Genomic DNA, 18933 nt, shown 5'->3' with positions numbered 1-18933 from the left:
ATTTTTAAGGAATTTTCTTTTAGACTAATTTTACTAAGCTTTCTGCCAGTTATTCCAGTTTCTATATAGAAATTACTGGAACAGGAACGGGTATTATGACTATGTACTGAGGACGGTTTCATAAAGAGTTCAAGGATGTATTCTGGGGCCTGCATTGCATTAACTTTATACATAAGGAAAAGTACTGCCAGATGGTAGGACTGTTCGAGGGTCTGCTAATGGCGGATTTGTCGGAAGACTTAAATGATATTCTATTGCGACCTCTGTCTCGTTCTGCAAACCCGACTCGAACCAGGAATAAAATCAAAATAAGACATGACTCTATTCTGTTCCTGTTTGGAGGAGAACCCTTTAGAGGTGATGCTATACTCTCATTTTTTCACCCATACGTTTTCGTTATAGGGTTATGATTTACTGTAGAAACAATGTAGGTCTTGGTATTAATGGGATTAAGAGTAGACAAGCTATATCGTTGGTATAGTGTCAAATAGAGCAGATTCTGTATCCAATTAACTCACTCAAAATTAACAAGGACAAGATGTGAGACTGACCAACGAAAAAGTTCAAAGTTTCAGAGTTGGTAATTTTTTAAATTAAAATGTCAAAATGTCAAATTTAGTACTGATATTACGCGTTTAGTGGTTAATTCATAGTTTTATGTCAGATTTTTTTAAATTTATAATTGTTATATTTCTTCTCCACCGCACCATATGGAATCGAATCCGGGACCTTTGGCTTGAATGTCCGATGTTAAGCTGGGTGTCCTACAAAAGGTTGTAAGGTGAAGGTTTCAGAAATGTTATACCTGAGATACGAGCGGGCGATGAAAACGCAGAAACGTCGCTAGGGTTTGAAATTAGGGGGAGGGGCTAATCTTTGCCAACAATTTGAAAGTTATTATAAGAAATTAGTAGTTAAAGTTTGCTTAATTAGTTCATTGGAATATGTTTAGACCCGAAAATTTGTGTCTCTCGTGAAATTATTCGTATTCTAAAGATACAAACATTTAGGAAACCGAATTTATTGACTATGAAACAATTGTGGATGAAGGAATTTCACTTGTCTTAATGTCTGAAGTTTTGTTTTAGTTTTGGTTTGCTTTTAATCTCCACTACTGGGACTCCCTTCGAAAGAACGTGAAAAAATTTGCATGTCTCCATATGTTGAATGGTTTTCTAAAACTATTGCTCTTTCTTCAAACTAATACTTTTAGATTTAGAAATTCATCTCTACCAAGATAAAATCATAAAAATTAACGAATCTATTAATATATATAATTTTCTATATATTGCTTTAAAATTTGGGGGCTACGAGCAATATTTTGGTACGCTTTACGGATTATTTTGAGGGGGTTAAGTTAAAAATTTGGGAGATTATTCCCCACTAAAAGCCTAGCGACGCCACTGTGAAAACGGGGGAGGATTAGCCGTACCCTCTGGCTACACACTGGCTATTCTAAGGAGAGAGGAAAAAGGAGATACTCGGTGTGGGCAAAGAGAATATACCAAGAGGAGCAGAAACTTTGGAAATAGGGGCCGGCTCTGAATTTGGAGAAACTAGTTCCGGTTGTTCACGTGACCGTGTCGTCTGCTTATAAACATATTCCTTCGAGAATGGATCTGTCGGTAAACCTCGGCGGTGGGTTAGAAAATATGGAAGGTAAGTTTGTTTAAAGGGACTAGATTAATTATTTCTGCCAGAAATATTAAGAGTCAATAAATAATAATAACATTGTCATCATTTAGAGTTCTATGGAATCCTTGTGGTTGAATGTTTGGTGCAACTTGAAGCCCAGAAAGATGAATTTTATACCGAGGATTCTGAAATCATTCACTCTTTTTTTTCTGAAATAAACAAATCGGAGATCATTACACCTACCATCGTAGAACATCTAGAAGAAGAAATTTCTTGCTTTAAATTGCTTGAAAGCAAAACAGAAAGCGCCTTTTTTAACATTGTTTTGAAAATAAGTTTCAAAGAGCGAAATGAGGATCTATTAAGATTAACAATTGGCTCGCTATGCCCAAACTTCAGGCTACTTTCAGTGCCGTTTCAAAAATCTTTTATGCAAATGCTGTACCGAAAGTTTTTTTCCGCGGTTATTGCCTTGGCTGAGATTGGTATAGAAGAGTTGAAACAGAAAATAGAAGAAAATAAGGCCAAAGAAGCATTGAAAGCTGAAGATGAAAATACTGAGACGAAAATAAATTGGCGAGAGATTGAAAAAAGAAATGGTATTCCCAGAAATGCAGATGTTTTGAGATATGTAGCTGGATATTTGGGGAGGTCACTGAAGTGGAAGAACTGTCCAGAAGATATTGTTAATTGCATAATAAAGAAAGATCAGACACAAAGCCAACCGCCGTTGAAATCCGAACGCTGGATCAACATACTGAATCGAGGTGGATTATTTCACGTTGAAGATTGGTTTTTTGCCTTGGTCATTAGAATGAAAAATATTTCAGATAGTCATTATTCACAATCAATAGAAAAAATAAGAAGGCAAAATATTAAAGATAACGCTAGGAAAGAAATTCTCAAAGACAGGCTAATTTTAGAAGAATGGACGAAAATTGTAGTAAAGGATGAAGATCTGAAATGGCTTAGGCACATAACAGAAACATTTTTAAATACACGAGGAAAGGTTCTGGTTAAGGACATGTTGGAACATTATCAAAATGATACCAAAGAAGCTGTTAAAGCTAAAAAAGCATTAAGAAAGTCAATCAAAGAAAAAAGTGATGCTGCGATTTCAAAATTGAAGGAGATTTCTCAAAACATAGAAGGCAATAAAGATCCTTGTAAATCAAAAACACTATTCCGTAAGGCAGATAAAGCTAAGCCACTGGTTAAGCTGTCCCCAGAACAGAAAGAAAATTCGCCACAAATTCTTAAAGCCAAGAAATTTAAATGAGATAAAATTATTCCCTCAAGAAAATGTCAAGATCCTCAAGAAGTTCCTAATCCCCCAAGAAAATCTCAAGACGATCCTATTAATTCAAATCATATTTTAAAGGATGATATATTTTCATCACAAAGCAAAAGTGATATTTTTAACTCTAGTCAAAGTTGTCACAAAAAATCGCTTTCCACAAAGAGACGAGAAAACAGTTTTGGGTCGTTGACCCAGGTTGAAGGAACATTCAAAACGGCTACTCGCAAAAGCGCTCGAATTAGTGAAAAATTGTCTCAGTATAAAATAACAACGAATTAAATTTTAAACCCAATGTTAAGTCTGTTTTTTACTTATTTTTATTAAAATTTATTCTGGGTATAATGTGTTTACTCGTGTGATAGTACAAATAAATTTTTTTAATTGACTCCTTCTTTGTCAATTTCTGTATTTCCTCCTAATGCTTCTAAAACAAACCCTTTAAGGGATTCAAGCTTGTCTATATTGGATTGGTACAACCATACAGATGGATTACTATTTCTTCCTAAGGCGGCTCTCATTCTCCCAAAATATTGTTCCAGGGGATCTTGGTTTAAATGTTGTGTAAGAATGTAGGGTGCACCTTTCTTTAATAGGAATTTAACAATTGCTACAGTTGACTTGGCTAGTTTAAAAAACGTGTTTAGATTACTAATTTATAAAGGTTTTGTTAACTATATTACCTGTCATTTTCAAGCCCTCAATGGTTTCTTTGCTTAGTAGCATTTTTGCCCTTTGAATAGCAGAAAATTTGCCGGGTCGATTAAAAACATCTTCTTCCCAATCATCAAGATACTGCATGACATCCTCTTCGAACCACTATTATTTAAAATAATTATCATTAACCGTTGTGCATGCCTACAAAAAAAAAAGAACAGGGTTTACCTTTAATCTTTCATCATTTATGGAAGTGAATGGTAACTTATCCTTCTTCCTCTTTTGCAATCCATCTTTGCAATTCTTGACATTACATATGTCAAAAAATTTGTTGAATATACGAATGAAATTAACGGTTTCTGGATACGTATTATGTCCAAAGCAATGCTCAATAGCAGAAGCGACGGTTTCGCTGACTACTTGCACAGCGTAGTTAACTTTCATTTTGGCATATGAATTTAAAAAAACGTAAGCGTAGTTCAATTTGGAAACGTGCTTAAACTCTCCTTTGCGCCGCAACTGATAATAGTAAAGTTTAAGTATGACACTCCATGAAATGTTTTCATTATTTTTCCACATATTTCGTATTTTGGAATCTTTAACACTATTGCTAAAACAGTTTCGTGTAGTTTTTATTAGGTGAGGTGCATCTGATATGAAGTAAATGTTTCGCTCTTCGTCATTAGCAAACAAATTTGGTGCATAAAATGTTATTGGGGTACCGTCTTCACTAATTTGTGCTGCTGATTCAGCACACATCTTAAAATATTTTCGATTTGACGAACAACCATCACCAACAACTCCGAGTATGCGAAACCCGCAATTTTCAAGTTTTTCTACTGCTTCTTGCATTAAGCTGTATATTTCTGTGCTACTACTTCTTGCATTAAGCTGTATATTTCTGTGCTACTGGTTCCTGTCGTTGCAAAATGCGCGAAAGGGATTTTTATATCGTTGGTAATACCTCGCAACATTAGTTGTAAAACCTGGGTTGCTAAAGGTGGTGTTTCATTTCCAATAACTGCTCTTTTCTTCTCATCAAGGGTATTCATATCATAATTGATGTCTTTGAATCCAGTTAAAAATCCATTATTTTTATGACACATTAAGTCTTCCTTGATTTTCATTTCATCAAGTAGAATTACAAAATATCGGTCCCAGGCTGGTCGATTCAGAATATAAGTTGTTTTCATCATTTCAGCAAATTTTTGCTTATGAAAACCCGTTTTAGAAGTCACAATGTGCTGTTCATTATATAAAGTTCTTGTACTTGGTAAATAAATGCATCCTGACTTTCTAAGTACTTCATACTCTGATTTAGATTTGTTTTTCAAATAGCAACACTGCTTTAAAAATGTTTTGTCCCATCTCATGCCATATTTCGATCTATGCATTGCTTTTAATTGTTGTCTAGGAAACACTGCTGTAAATGATCCAGTTGGTTCCATTTTTAATTTGTCTTCAAATATTTTTTTCATGGATAAAATAGCAGCTTTCGTTTTTTCGCAGTTTGAAGACATGGTGATATGTTTCTTCAATACCGAGGTTCTTCTCTTTTTCTTTTGTGAAACATGATTAGAAATTGTAGAGTGTCGAATTTCTCTTAAGCGCCGTCGATATCGACCACAAGGATAACACCTTTTTCTAGTCGCAGGAATTAAACGGTCACAATCGTCACTGAAAATTGCCTGTACTTTATCGCAGTAGTACCCCTTTCGGTTTTGTTTACTCTTGCGTTTTTTATTAAATGAATCAATCATTTCCAACACAAACGTTAAATTTGTTTAGTTTTCTTAGCAGTTCATAAATATCACCATTGTCATTCAAAACAAAATTTGGGTAAATGCCACTAAGATTCATGCATTTTTCTAAAGATATTACCGATACTTCTTTATTATTCGTGATAGTACATTCAATAATTGCCGAGCTCTTTAGTATTTTCCTAAACGTAACTCTTTTTTCAAAAACTTCCAAAGCCCATCCGATTTGAGGGGTTATGGTTTTCAAATCGAAAACAGTTTCAAGGGTGTGATTTCTACTTTCACTGGGTGGATTGACTCGAGTCTTTATAATATCAGGAGATAAAATATCAACTAAAGGAACTGGATCTGGATTTTCAACTGTAGGGCCACAGAAACCGTGGAAATGGCGAGCGCATAACTGACTGGATTTTGTGATATCAGCTAATGTAATGAAAGAACGGCCACATGCCTCAACCCATCTCTCACATTTTGCTCGCTCCCTAATAGGTGATGGAAATCGTACAAAACTGTCTTGAAGCGAACATGTTTGCATTTTCTTTATATTTTTGGGACCTTGTCTCAAACAAGCACCGTAACAACACCGATATCTTGGAGAAGACATTTCAATTTTATCAATCACCTGCATGATTTATAGTTTTAAAAGATTCATTACTAATCTATCCTCAATAGATAACAATACTGAATATGTTAACATTTACCAGTAAGTTCCTATGGTTTTACATATTTTCTCTGATATAACAGCCTAAAAACGCTTAACTAAACACCAAAGATATCTTAAAAATAAGTTTCAATTCACGTATTCTTAAAATTATCAAATTAAAATCATTATTAATTACCTTTTGAACGTCAACGGTCAACCCAGACAACATCAAAAATAAGCAGACCGTGCAGACGACATAATTTAACCAATAAAAGGCGTCGCTGCTTAGCCAATCAACAAAAACCGGATCTAGTTCCTCCAAAATCGTGGCCGGGCTTTTCAAAAGCTTTGTGAAAGGCTTAACTTTCTGCTCCTCTTGGTATATTCTCTTTGTTGAAGTTAAGGGCTTAAAACTTTGAAAAACCGCCAGCTCCACCTTCCTCGCGTTTGATTGGCTATTCGCATATACAGGACCACCGTCGACCCCAAGTTTACTCGTTCACAACACGCAAAGAGAACTTGTTTACATTTGGGTTCGGCGATCATGGGTCGCGGGAGTCATGGCGCGGGTCAATATCACGTGGTTACCAAGTTGAAATATAATACGTCAGGGGTGACTATTTCTACACCTCCTCCCTTTTAATTCAAGCAGAAAGGCCCAGAAAATGACATAGTAGAAGAAATCTATGTATTCCTGATATCACAAATCACAAGGTAATAATGACATCATTAATGTTAGTTCACTATTACCTTGTGCTTACATAAATATCGATTCATTCCTGGGAAGTTGATTTTGATAAAAATTGTTTCTTGGCAAATTTGAAAATTTATTTTTTGTAAATTTTATATACTTTTCCCTGAATCATGACTGTTCAAAATATTTTTAATGATGGCTGGTAATGTCTGAATCACGCTTTTAACGAGTCTTGGAGGTGGATTATTAGCGCCATGGCGATTGTAAGCGTAAATTTGAACCAATTCGCAATCTCCGGTATCTTTTAGTGCTTGTACATGAGATCTTGCAAAGTCGTATCTTGTAGCAGTCGCGAAGTTCTTGTAAATTGCCTTTCCTAGTTTCTCACATTCAATTTGAATATCGCGATCTAAACACAGTTCCGAAATATCATTTGAAGCGTCAGGAAGTAATTCGTCATGTGAATAAACGTATTGGAGAATTAGCATCAAGGTGGAAGTAATCTTAAAAGATAAAAGAGGTTTATGTCAACGATCAGAATGGAATTAAACTGTATTTGAAACTCTCATAGAAAAATTTCCACATTTTTACTCCGCTTGATTATGAAATAACATACCTAGTTATTTAGTTTGTTAGTTATTTAGTGGGATGCACACGAATAGGCAGTGCACGCGATTCCATGGATAATGCAATCGTAAAGGGGATTGGTAAAAGCGACAGCTTTGATCGTTCAAAGATCGTGGCACAAGTTCAAATTCAGCATAAAGCTTGGGTTCTAAAACGAATTGTGCAACGTATCTTATAAGTGTTTGTAGGAGTGTGGAATCAATATTAAACTCGTGGTATAAATGCAGAATTTCGCATTGTTTGATTTTCGCGTATGAGTATATATTGTCCCTGACTTCCTTCAGTTTTACGACGTCAGAACCGGTAAATATTTACATGTATAGAAGGCCTTCCCTCTCTAGGAGGCGGTTAGTCGCGGTGATGTTACTTTCTAAATTCCATAGACATCGGTAACACCTTCAATAGATCAGTAACCTGATGGATTTAGCTTTTGTGGTAAACGAAATTTTTTACTACATGGGTTTATTTATGATTGTTTTTATTTTCTACGATTTACGGAAAGTGAAACAATTTAGCTATATTAGAAATGGCACCTTATAGTGTCGTGGTCACTGTATCCAACGAATATTGAATTGGGCAGGCATATCTGAAGTTTATGTGGCACTCTTCCTAACTTAATAGTGTATGCGAAATACTGTATAACCTTAGATCGTTGTTGGGTGCTGTACAATCTTTAGCACAGGTCTTGGAAACCACACGGAGTTGATTTTGAGACGAATCTGAAGATTTTTATAGAACAGGACAAAAATTATTCCTTAGTATCTAACGCCGAATAAAGCCAGACTACATTTCTGATCTTAGGTACCAAGTTCGGGGAAAAGGTCCGGGATTCCTGGGTCCTTGTAAGAACTCTGTATAGCTGGGGTGGAGGTAAGCCCGAATTCCATTGTCCCTATCAGCATGGGAAATGAGGCGGTGGCACAGGGCAAATGACCAGTTTTAAAACTGCTTGGACCAGTTTAAAAATTAAACTGGAGGGTGGGGGTCCACGGGACCAATAATTATAATATTTGAGTTAATGTCTTGACTCTAGTTACCTTTGAATTTTCTTAGTAGTCTCGTGGACCACTGACCCCCTCCGATTTAATTTTTAAACTGGTCATTTGCCCTGTGCCACACCGCCTTATTTCCCACGCTGGTTCGGACTTCAGACTGTAGATATTTTACGCGAAAAAGTGTGTAACATCTTAAATCTAGTGCACCCGCCAAGTTGAGTACTCTGAAATTATCATTTAAGCTCAGTAAATTTACATACCATAATTAATAGAATAGGGATTATTATCAAACATTTTCTGAATTGTTTCATGATAATAGTCGACTGTTCCTGGACTATTCCGTTTACGTTATGTAATTCGTGTTATACAATTAAAATTTATATTTTGAAAATTCGCGCCTATAACATCATCTATGAAGTCAAAAACGTATATAGTATTGTAAATGCAGGTACTCGTATGTATCGAAACCCCTCGCTAGATACTTTTCTCTTCCTGGTTGAAACTGCGTGAAGCTTTCGATTTTTGACCTCGCAGGTGTTAGAGCAATACAAGGAAACACGCGATAAATGCCTTTCTCACGCATTTATTTGAAAATATCCTTCCTGTTTTTATGATTTAAGTTAATTTTCTTCCTGTATTTACGATTTATTTAAAAGTTAATTTACTCCATGCACTGAACCAGGAATCATTGAGGCCCACATACCTCCCGTGTTAATTTCAATTCAACTTTTTTTTTCGGAATTTGTGAAACATTTTAACTCTTAACTTTTTCTTTCTTACCTTAGTGCCAATGCCCATTTCCCAAGCGAGAGGTACACAGTTTTCTGGGTAGAATATGGGTAACATCAGCGTTACTTAGCGGCAACAACTTTCAATAGATTTACGCAGTGTTTGTACGTATCTATAATGTTGACACTTTTCAGATTATTGAATCTAATTAAATTAAGGTATTTTCAGAAGTTCCATTAGTAAAACGTCTCTTATTAAGTCAAACAAAAATTTACATCCCATTTTAATAAGAGAGCGAAAGCTTACTTTGAAGAATAATATCTCAAGACCAATGATGAAATATATCGCTATGGCCTCTGTGTACGCCTTTTGAAACCGACAATTTGTGAGTTGTAACCGACTGGAGCGTAATTTTATTTCGGTGTCATCTTCATAGAGATAAGAAATATAAAATAATTAATATCATTTAGTAGAATATGTTTCGTCCAATTAAATTCATAAAAACTGAGAAGCCGGACTTGGATGAGGTGGAAAATTCGGAAACGCCTTCAAACGTTTTAGTGAAATGGCCAATCATCATTAAGTACGATGATGACGAGACTAGCACTTCTAAAGAAGCAGATTCGGTTCATCCCCCAGCTGAAAACACTGACAAAGCGGAAGAAATTACGGAGAATCAGGAACAAAGGAAGTTATCACCTTTAATGAATGACAGACAATCACACAATGCTAAGAAGCATTTTAAATGTGACATCTGTGGCTTGTCGTTTAATTATAATTCATATTTAACAAGGCATAAGGTGAGACACTCATCTTATAGCCCGTTTCAATGTGAACTGTGTCAGAAGACCTTCAAAGGCAAAAGTGACTTGGACCAACATAAACTCATACACTCTACCGAACGTCCATTTAAATGTCAAGTGTGTCAGAAGACCTTCAAAGCGAAAAAGGTCTTGGCACAACATAAACTCATACACTTAGCCGAACGTCCATTTAAATGTTAAGTCTGTCATATGGCATTCAAACGCAATTCTGAATTGGCATCGCATAAAGTCAAACACTCGTCCGAACGTCCATTTAAATGTCAAGTGTGTCAGATGACCTTCAAATCGAAAAATAATTTGATAGTTCATCAACTCAGACACTCGTTCGAACGTCCATTTAAATGTGAAGTGTGTTATATGGCATTCAAAGGCAAAAAAGGCTTGGCACAACATAAACTCACACACTTGTCCGAACGTCCATTTAAATGTGAAGTCTGTCATATGGCATTCAAACGCAATGCTGATTGGCTTCGCATAAAGTCAAACATTCGTCCGAACGCCCATTTAAATGTCAAGTGTGTCAGATGGCTTTCAAAATGAAAGTTACTTTGACAGAACATCAACTCACGCACATGTCCAAATATGATTTGTGTAATTCTAGTTGCAACCTTGACTTGAAACTCCACAAATGTTGTGAATGCGATAAAACCTTTAAAAGATTGCAGAATCTAAAAAATCATAAGGTTCTTCATTCTTCGGAGCGACCATTTAAAGGCGAAAAGTGTGATAAATCTTTCAAATTGAGATCGAGTCTAAATTTGCACGAGGCTACACACTTGGAGGATAAACCATTCAATTGTGAACATTGCGAGTGTTCCTTCCAAACTAAAACGTTTTTAAACAAACATGAGAGAGGAGTTCATATGACAACTAAATCATTTCAATGCGATTTATGTGACGCTAAATTTAAAAACAAAACCAGTTTAAATCGTCACAAGATTGATGTTCACCAGAACGAAAGGCCCTTTCCTTGTGAACAGTGTGGAAAAACCTTCAAAGAACCTTACTCGTTAAAGAAACACTCCAAAATGGTGCATACTGATGAAAGACCGTTCAAATGTACGGAATGCGGTTCCGCCTTCAAATGTGGCTCACATCTGAAAAGACATAAATTGTTACACTTACGTGCTAAATCTTTCAAGTGTTCTAAATGTCATCTGTGTTTCCCTTCCGAAACATCCCGTCGTGCACACGAGACATCTAATCATTTGTATGACAAATACTTCGAAACTTCGCGAAGATATGAAAACTGTTCAAGCACTGATGTGAAACCTGTCATTTACGAGTGCTACATTTGCAAAACCGCGTTTGCAAATGAATACGATTTGTTTCAACATAAAGGTACGAGATGTTCCCTACAAAACTTCAAACTGCGAGCTTCCTATGTTGTATTGGAAAGGTTATCTCCGAAGCAACTTGCAGAATATGGTGTTTTTTGTTATCCACGATTGAGAATCCAGATCGAGGACTTCGTCATTAAAAAGGAACCATTATAAACACTAGCTATGTTATTTCCAAATCTCAAAACTTATGAGTAATGCTTTTGTATACTAGGCCTATAAATTGTATCAATTAAAAATACTTCTCATGTCATGAAAAATTGTACTCTTGGATGATGCCAAATTGTTTCTATTACCTAAACAGATCAAAGTTTATAGAGCCGCATTGAACACGTTAGTTGACAAAAGGAAAGTCTTATATCCAGGTAACAAGTTTTCGAAAATATGTCACTTTCAATGTCATCCACGTTTCACGCGATCTTGAACTTATTCAAGACTTAAAGAAAAGGGTTAGCTAACATAACGTTATCCCTTAAATGAACGTCCTTTTTCTAAATGTGAAAGGAAAAATATTAAAAGTATACACGATGCCTTATTACAAAATAATTAGCATTTAATTAGTCTTAAAAACGAGGACCACTGCGCCACCATTGGTTTGGTGGCGTCTGCTAAACTGAACCCTTACCTCTCTCAGCCTGTGAGAGTTCAACCAATTCCGTAGTATTAAGTGGTTCGGTTTAATACACGCCACTTCGTCATTTATTTTTTTAATATCTTTCCTTTTATATTTAGGAAAAGGGCGTTCTTTTGAGGCATGACCTTATGTTAAAAAAATACTTCAGTCACAAGCCCACAAGTATTGTTGTATATGCCAACAGTTACTAACAAATAAAGATCTACTGATCCTCTATAAAAATTAAACGAATCTAAGCTAAAATATATTTATAGTACATTGAAAGTTCATAAATTAACTAACATTATTTGCAGCTTTTTAACCCTTATCTAGATTTTTTTCAAAATGGATCAAGTTCCGAAACAATTTTGACGACAATCTAATCTAAAACAGCTGTCAATTGAACAATTGAACTGTTTTGCAATGGCGCACAGCACAGGTATCTTAATACAAGCTCGTAAAATCACCGGAATTAAAACAAAATATAAAAACAAAGTCAAACTAATCTGCAACAAAAATAAACTTATCATAATTTTTAGCGACAAATTTTAAAGTTACGTGAGTGTTTTCAAAAGCACCGTATCAAAACATCTTTGGACCCCGATATGAAAAATAGTTCCATACCATTTTGATTTTCTTCTTCTTTGTCTCGCATAAACTAGTAAGTCTGCATTTGCACTAAAACTTTGCACTTGCGTTATAATAATAAATACAATAATTGCTATTGTGCTCATGCTAAAACGAAGCCAGATCATATCCAGTTATATTTTTACTCTAACAAATCGATACCAATGTTCAAGGACGTCAAGCCCGTCGTCTACTAAGTTTGACAATGCTTTACAAGTATTATGACGTCACTAATGCACTATAATGTCACGCTTGTAGGAGGGAAGTTTGATTATGGAGTACCATAGTTGCATAAGTTTATAAGATATGTTTCATAAGTATGACACTTCGTAATGCTAGAGGCTTACTGAGAGCTACTTCGAGAACGACAAGACAGAATTGACTACACTCGATTTTGCAGTTCATTTTCCTATTTACTTTGTGACAGCGCCCCACCATTCGACGCTTTACGAGAATCTAAGACCTTTCACGTACGTCACTTCATAACAAGCTCTCAGTAACCAGTGACAAACTTATGGAATACATCTAATGAACTTTTGTAGTTGGTGTAGCTGCTTGAAAATATCAGAATACATTTCATTATTCTGCATCATTGAGTTAATTATATTGTAGTAGCGAAGGTACGTGTAAATAGAAGTTATTAATTGTTGCACCTAAGGCTTATGCCCAACCTAAAACCAGGGTACTATCATGAATTCATTTACTAACATGAATGTCTTTCCGGCTTACCATACATCGCCTCTTACTCGGCAGTAGGAGGAGCCTATTTAAAAAAAAAGATGTTGCGAACGGGAAGAAGCGATCAGTTGTTATATTTAAAGCAGACGACGCGTTTTAACAGTAGGCATAGGCTTAGCAACGAAACTCGCGTGTTATAGAGCTATTTCAGTGGGGGAAAAATTTCGTCTGCTACGAAAATTGGGCCTGCCTTTGAGTGTAGAGGGCGGCCATTTTGTGAGGGTTTCTCTATGGGCAAATAGCATTGGTGACGTAGCCATTACCCCCTCTGAAATAGCTCTATAGGTTTATCGTGGTTTTAGGTGTTATATTTTGGTATTTTGTTTATTATCTCTCCGAGTGACGTATGTTTTGTTAATTTTGATGTTATCAAAGATTTAGAGTATGGCAGGTAAAATCAAGACCATTGTCACTAAAAAGACAAAAAAAAACATTGAAAAAACCTTACATTCAAGTCGTCAAATACGGTACAAGCACTCGATATAATGCTTTTTACGAGTTCAAATTCAGGATTACATTTTGTTGCCATTTTAAAATACTATCATGTTATGAGTTAAATGTTAACAACTAAATTACGTGAGACAAACGACAACCCGATACAGGTAGATTAACCAATATCCAAAAGAACTGTCTGCTTAATAATAAACGGTAAGACACGCCCGAAAGAAGAAGAATTTCCGGTATGGTTCCTATTGGATACCAAATTTACGTCACACGAGTGGCGCGAAAATTTGGCTCCTCCTATCGCTTTTTGAGAGTGGACTACAGGGGAATGCTTAACATGGACATTCATGTTAGTAAATGAATTCATGGTACCAAAAGTGGATGAGAGGAAAAGTATGAAAATGGCCAAAAGTCGCGAGTCATCAGAGTTTCGCCGTAGTTGACCGTTTTATTGGCGTAGCTATACTAGTCCTGTTCACTCCCTTAAAATAGGTCTTGTGTAAGTTGTGTTAATTCGCGGTTACGCAGTTACCGTCGTCTGCTATTGTGTATGCTAGAACTTCCTCGATTTGTGTTTGTAGTCAGGACAGAGTAGCTGGTAATGTTTTAAAAGGCATTTGAAGGTATAATACGGATTTAAGTAAGGTTATCAAAGCAATAGAAGAGCACATAAAACTAGATACGTTTAAAACAAATCTCGGTAATTTAGCTTTAGCGCGAGCAGCTTGCGTCATGATGCGCGTGATCAAATGGGCTATGGTTAAACCAAGGAGCATAAATGTCTGAACTACTTTCAGTCGCGAGTTTGCAAGTCCATCAGTCACTAGTAGACTAAATAGTTATTGGCGAAACTTTGATGTCCGCGTTTCTTAACACAGGCTCTATGGCCATTGTCATACTTTCCCTCTCATCCACATTTGATGGTACTATGGTTAAATTTTCAATAGCAGTAACGTTGAAACCAAGCCTTTTCGTAATTTGATCTAACCTTGTGTTCATGGAATTTGATGTCAAAAACTTAAGCTCTTCCTCCGGCTTTTTTTCTTGTATTTTTTATCCAGAATTGGTTTAAACTAAAGAAACGATTCCCATTTGCAGTTGGAAGTAAAAAATCATATTTATAACCAGCCGTAACAACAAAGTTTCGCCGTAAAGCTCAGCGGATTCATACACCGCTTAACTCCCAAAGAAATAGTTACCCCATTTTTTAGCGCCCAAGCGTATTAACTTACACACTTCCGGTTTAGCACTATTTTCATCTTGTGATTTTGAGAGCGAATATGGCTCACGTCTGCTTCTGTCCGAACGGTGTGAATTAAGCCTTGGCTAAGAAGTTGGTTTTTAGTCGGGGTTTCTAGTTTTCTACAAAACATTTAAACGATCGTCAATAATGTTTTGTTGTGATATGTGTGAGTGAGAATTCCGTGGTTAAATTAAAACGGTTTGCACAAATTTATTCGCAGTATCTTTAATATAAGAATTGCAACGTGTTTCTACGTCCACCATATCGCCATTTTTCTTTTCGACGGAGATCCCAGCCAACGGAAGCTTTGGAACGAAAACCAAGGAGCATAGATACCACTACAATGTACTGTAAGGTTGAATGTCCATAAACAGGCTAATCCTTTCTAGGCGCAACGACAGAATCTTGTTGTTCGCGATTTTTACCATTAGCACTATGGTCAGTTTCATACTTCCCCCCCCGAAGGGGTGTTATTATGAACTCCTGTTGTAATCGACATTGCTATTTTGAAGAGAGTTGCTACAAATTTAACGACTTTTGGAACATTCTTTACTTCAAATACATTTCAAAGTTTCGCAACTGCAACTGTTTGGCACCGTTTGGCAACAAGTGGTATCTTCGGGACAATTGTCGCAAGGAGAATCGGGACAAATATTTCCGCAATGCTCTGGACATTGACCAGCTGAAAAAAACCAAAAACATGGACTAATATTTCTCTTAAATTCATAAAATATGTCAATTTCTTTTTCTGGAAAAAAGGTATTATGTTTTTTGAAATTGGTCTCTCATATCGTAAAGGAGTAAAAATTGAATTAAAATTTCTACTTAAAGCTTTCCTGGACGATGAACGTCATCGCCAAAGAACGTAGAAAATCGAGACCTTGACGCTGAACATCTCTTATCGATGGACAGTAATTCAATGTATTAATATTAAAATATTTAACAAGTTAATCGATCTCGTTCTTAATGTTCTTGTTTACGAAAATCAACAACCTTTAACCAACACGTTTTATGATCTTTACAACTGCGTAAATAGCTTACCCAACATTTATTTAAATTGCGAAAATAATAACAACTGGAAACTTTTGATGTTTTATTGAAATGCGATTGCGCTTGCGACGGTATCATTTCTCAAATGAATCGAGAGAATGGTATTACCAAATCACATACTGTTGTAATCTATTTGCTTTTGGTACTACACCATGTAAAAATTTCGTTACTTTATGTATGTTAGCAAAAATTGGAATTCATTTTACATCTAATGACAATGCCTGATGCGTTATTTTAATTAAACGAAACGATGTGTCTAAATCTCATGAAAATATGAGGTGGACACCTACCGACGGTATGCAAATACGAAGAAAGTTAATATCGTTACATATAACCAGGGATAGATTTAATTTTAGAAGTAGGAATGGAGAACGATAAGTCTTCATTGCGACTCAGCCCAGTATAGAGCCCCTCCCGCCAACACGTAACGAAAAGTTAAGATCATCTTATTGGCTCACTTAAACTACGTTTTGATGACGTTGCTAACGGGAACGGCGAAAAATATGCAATTCCTTTTTACCTCTGTCGCTATGACCCGCCTCTTCTTTCATACCCCCCGCCCCGGTGAAGGGGGTCCGGGACTTTGACGCGCGCCCAGATACCTCTGTTCTCCATTCCTGCTTCAAAAATTCCATCTATGCCTGATATAACTTTACCGTAGAAGACATCAAAATTTAATTCGATTGGTGTAAATATGTTGTAAACATTATTGATGGCGAAAATATATATTCGATGTATGTATTTGTTATCATCGCGTTTTGAATAAGTATATACATAGTGCAATAATGATAAAACAATTTTTTACGGTAAAACTATATGTAACGGCAAATGTGGATGAGAGGGAAAGTATGACAATGGCCATAGAGCCTGTGTTAAAAAACGCGGACATCAAAGTTTCGCCAATAACTATTTAGTTTACTAGTGACTGATGGACTTGCAAACTGGCGATTGAAAGTAGTTCAGACATTTATGCTCCTAGGTTTAACCATAGCCCACTCGATCACGCGCATCACGACGCAAGCTACTCGCGAGTAGTAGGGACTACCTAGATATGCAGACATCCAAGATGGCCGCCACCCCAAGATGGCCGCCCTCTCCTCATCCACCAAACTTCCAAACAAAGATTAAGCTAAACTCCTACCTGATCAACCCTACCTTCCAGCATGCTATGACTCTTTAGAGGGGTTTTACCCATTTTTCCCCCCAAAACAAGCTCGGCTAACCCTCGGAGGCTGTAGTTCTTTTAATAAACCAGTCTAGTTATTTTGTAAGATTCTTGTTTGAATTTCCCGCCATAAAAAATAACCTTTAAAGTATGTCTGAGAAACAAAGACAAATATATAAATAAAGATTTTTTAATAACAAATACCAAATAATATATACAATAAAATAGAGAATAACAAGAATATAAATAGAGAATAACAAGAATATAAATATAAACAAAAATTAAATTAAAACCAGAAATATTTACCGCTACTTTTACCGCTAATGTCTTTAAATCGAAATTTTGAAGGTAGTTGTTTTTATCTCTGGCGTAAAAAGCATCTTGCTCAAAGTGACATTTTGATTTTCAAAACTTGATATTTTAGTCAAAATCTTAACTGAAAGCCGCTCTTTAAATCGTAATTAGCGCCGCGTTTTATTAACAATTTCACGACATCAACGTGGCATTCACTCTAGCGGGGCGTCGGCCACTAGCTTTTTTTCAGGCACTCTGGTGGTACATGCCTCCATTGATTCATGAAGATCTTGGGCCTTTCGGCTCCGAATCCTATCCACGTTGATCGAGCGAACAGCTGTTAAGTTTGAGAAGGACATCGAAGTCAAGGCCTCACTGAAGAGAACGTGCTCCATTTGGTGCAGGGTACGCAGAACCTTATGCGGTGGCAGGGCTTGTCGGGTTGTACGGGCCATGTCCTATAAAATTCTTCGTTGACCCTTTACCTCCCGAAGGAAGTTACATCCGAGCCACTGTGGGGTCTGGTCGTCTTGTTCTGGTCTGGTTGTTTGAGCCAGAACTTCTCCTTCATTGCAGTGTCAGCCCGACCTTGCGAAAGAAATCGAACCACAACCAAAAGGCTTTGCTCGTGCATTCTAATGGCTGAGCCGACTTCACACAAATTTTACGCAACTTTCAAGAGACCAATGGAAAACACGTCAAATTAAGTCTTGCGGCGGAAGAAGTAGCAGGACTTAATTTAAACTCGATTTTCCTTCATTGCAATAGTCCGTTGTATGGACGCATATCACACTGCAATGAAGGGCGATTCATGAACCTCCTCAACATCATCCGTGACCAAATTTTCCGGATTTCTGACGTAAATCTCTTGCATTTGGTCGCGAACTATGGCCGACGTTGAGTGGTGGGCCGCGAAAAAAAATGCGACTTCACACAAATTTACGCAACTTTTTGTGCAGCCACATGTAGCAAAGCAGAGACTGCACCGAAAAGCTACGTAAATCTAGCCCATGAATCGAAATTGGTCCCTTTTCAGGCAATGCCTGAGAAAAGACAGCTAGAAAAATCGAAATTGGTCCCTTTTCCGTTGGAAAATTGAGTTCGGTCTTTACTCACCCAACAAAAGCGGCACGAGTTAAAGCAAGACATCTTTATTTGGACTTTTAAGAGCATAGCCGGGCAACTGATAACTTTCTCCGCGAAACACAGAGCTTATATACTAAATGACCGAGAGCAGATTTAATATTAAACAAGTTCTCTAGATAAAAAAATTTATTTTTTACCGACCACACCCTGTCGACCACACCCTGAAACGTACTATTAAAGCCCAACGTCTTATATAATAACGGCATCAAACAAGTTGAAAACCGGCTCGAACTAGTCAGGGCGTTGTCTTTTTTATCGGAATCGGGTAAGGTCAATTACCTAGCTACGTAGATTTTTCAAGGGTAACGACTTTAAAAGTTTAAGAATTTTTAAAAGTTTTTTTGATGAAGATAAACGGCGTGTATTTTAAGATCGTCCATAGCTCAGTGGTTAAAGGCAGGGTCTACTAATG

The 18933-nt window shown here is 36.5% G+C and overlaps 2 protein-coding genes and 1 pseudogene across 5 annotated transcripts in view; all 3 read left to right on the top strand.

Moving 5' to 3' along the window:
* The window catches only part of LOC149619049 (uncharacterized), a 58513-nt gene that overhangs the window by 3255 nt on the left and 36325 nt on the right, over positions 1-18933 (top strand). The window lies entirely within an intron of this gene.
* On the top strand, positions 711-3056 carry LOC149619056 (uncharacterized). Of its 2 annotated transcripts, XM_089855241.1 has the most exons (3): positions 711-1659; positions 1746-2402; positions 2466-3056. In XM_089855241.1, exons 1-3 carry the CDS (start codon positions 1614-1616, stop codon positions 2912-2914), a joined length of 1152 nt encoding a protein of 383 aa, XP_089711367.1. In that variant the 5' UTR covers positions 711-1613; the 3' UTR covers positions 2915-3056. The 2 variants fall into 2 exon arrangements, with proteins under 2 accessions (XP_089711367.1, XP_089711366.1); XM_089855240.1 differs by having other exon boundaries at positions 1746-3056.
* On the top strand, positions 8929-10542 carry LOC149619055 (uncharacterized; annotated as a pseudogene). The gene is made up of 3 exons (XR_016375317.1): positions 8929-9201; positions 9266-9422; positions 9508-10542. The product of XR_016375317.1 is annotated as an uncharacterized LOC149619055 (transcript).

The sequence above is a fragment of the Phalangium opilio genome, unplaced genomic scaffold (assembly GCF_054372755.1).
Source record: "Phalangium opilio isolate 3A_F unplaced genomic scaffold, DU_Popi_V2 ptg000209l_1, whole genome shotgun sequence".
Classification (NCBI taxonomy): Eukaryota; Metazoa; Arthropoda; class Arachnida; order Opiliones; family Phalangiidae; genus Phalangium; species Phalangium opilio.
This window is presented reverse-complemented; position numbering and strand designations above follow the sequence as displayed.

What these genes read in the sequence shown, in the direction of transcription:
- LOC149619056 (XM_089855240.1), top strand. Translation starts at nt 1,614, where the DNA reads ATGGATCTGTCGGTAAACCTCGGCGGTGGGTTAGAAAATATGGAAG. An exon ending in TGGGTTAGAAAATATGGAAG is followed by an intron (nt 1,660 to 1,745) that starts GTAAGTTTGTTT and finishes GTCATCATTTAG; the next exon opens with AGTTCTATGGAATCCTTGTG.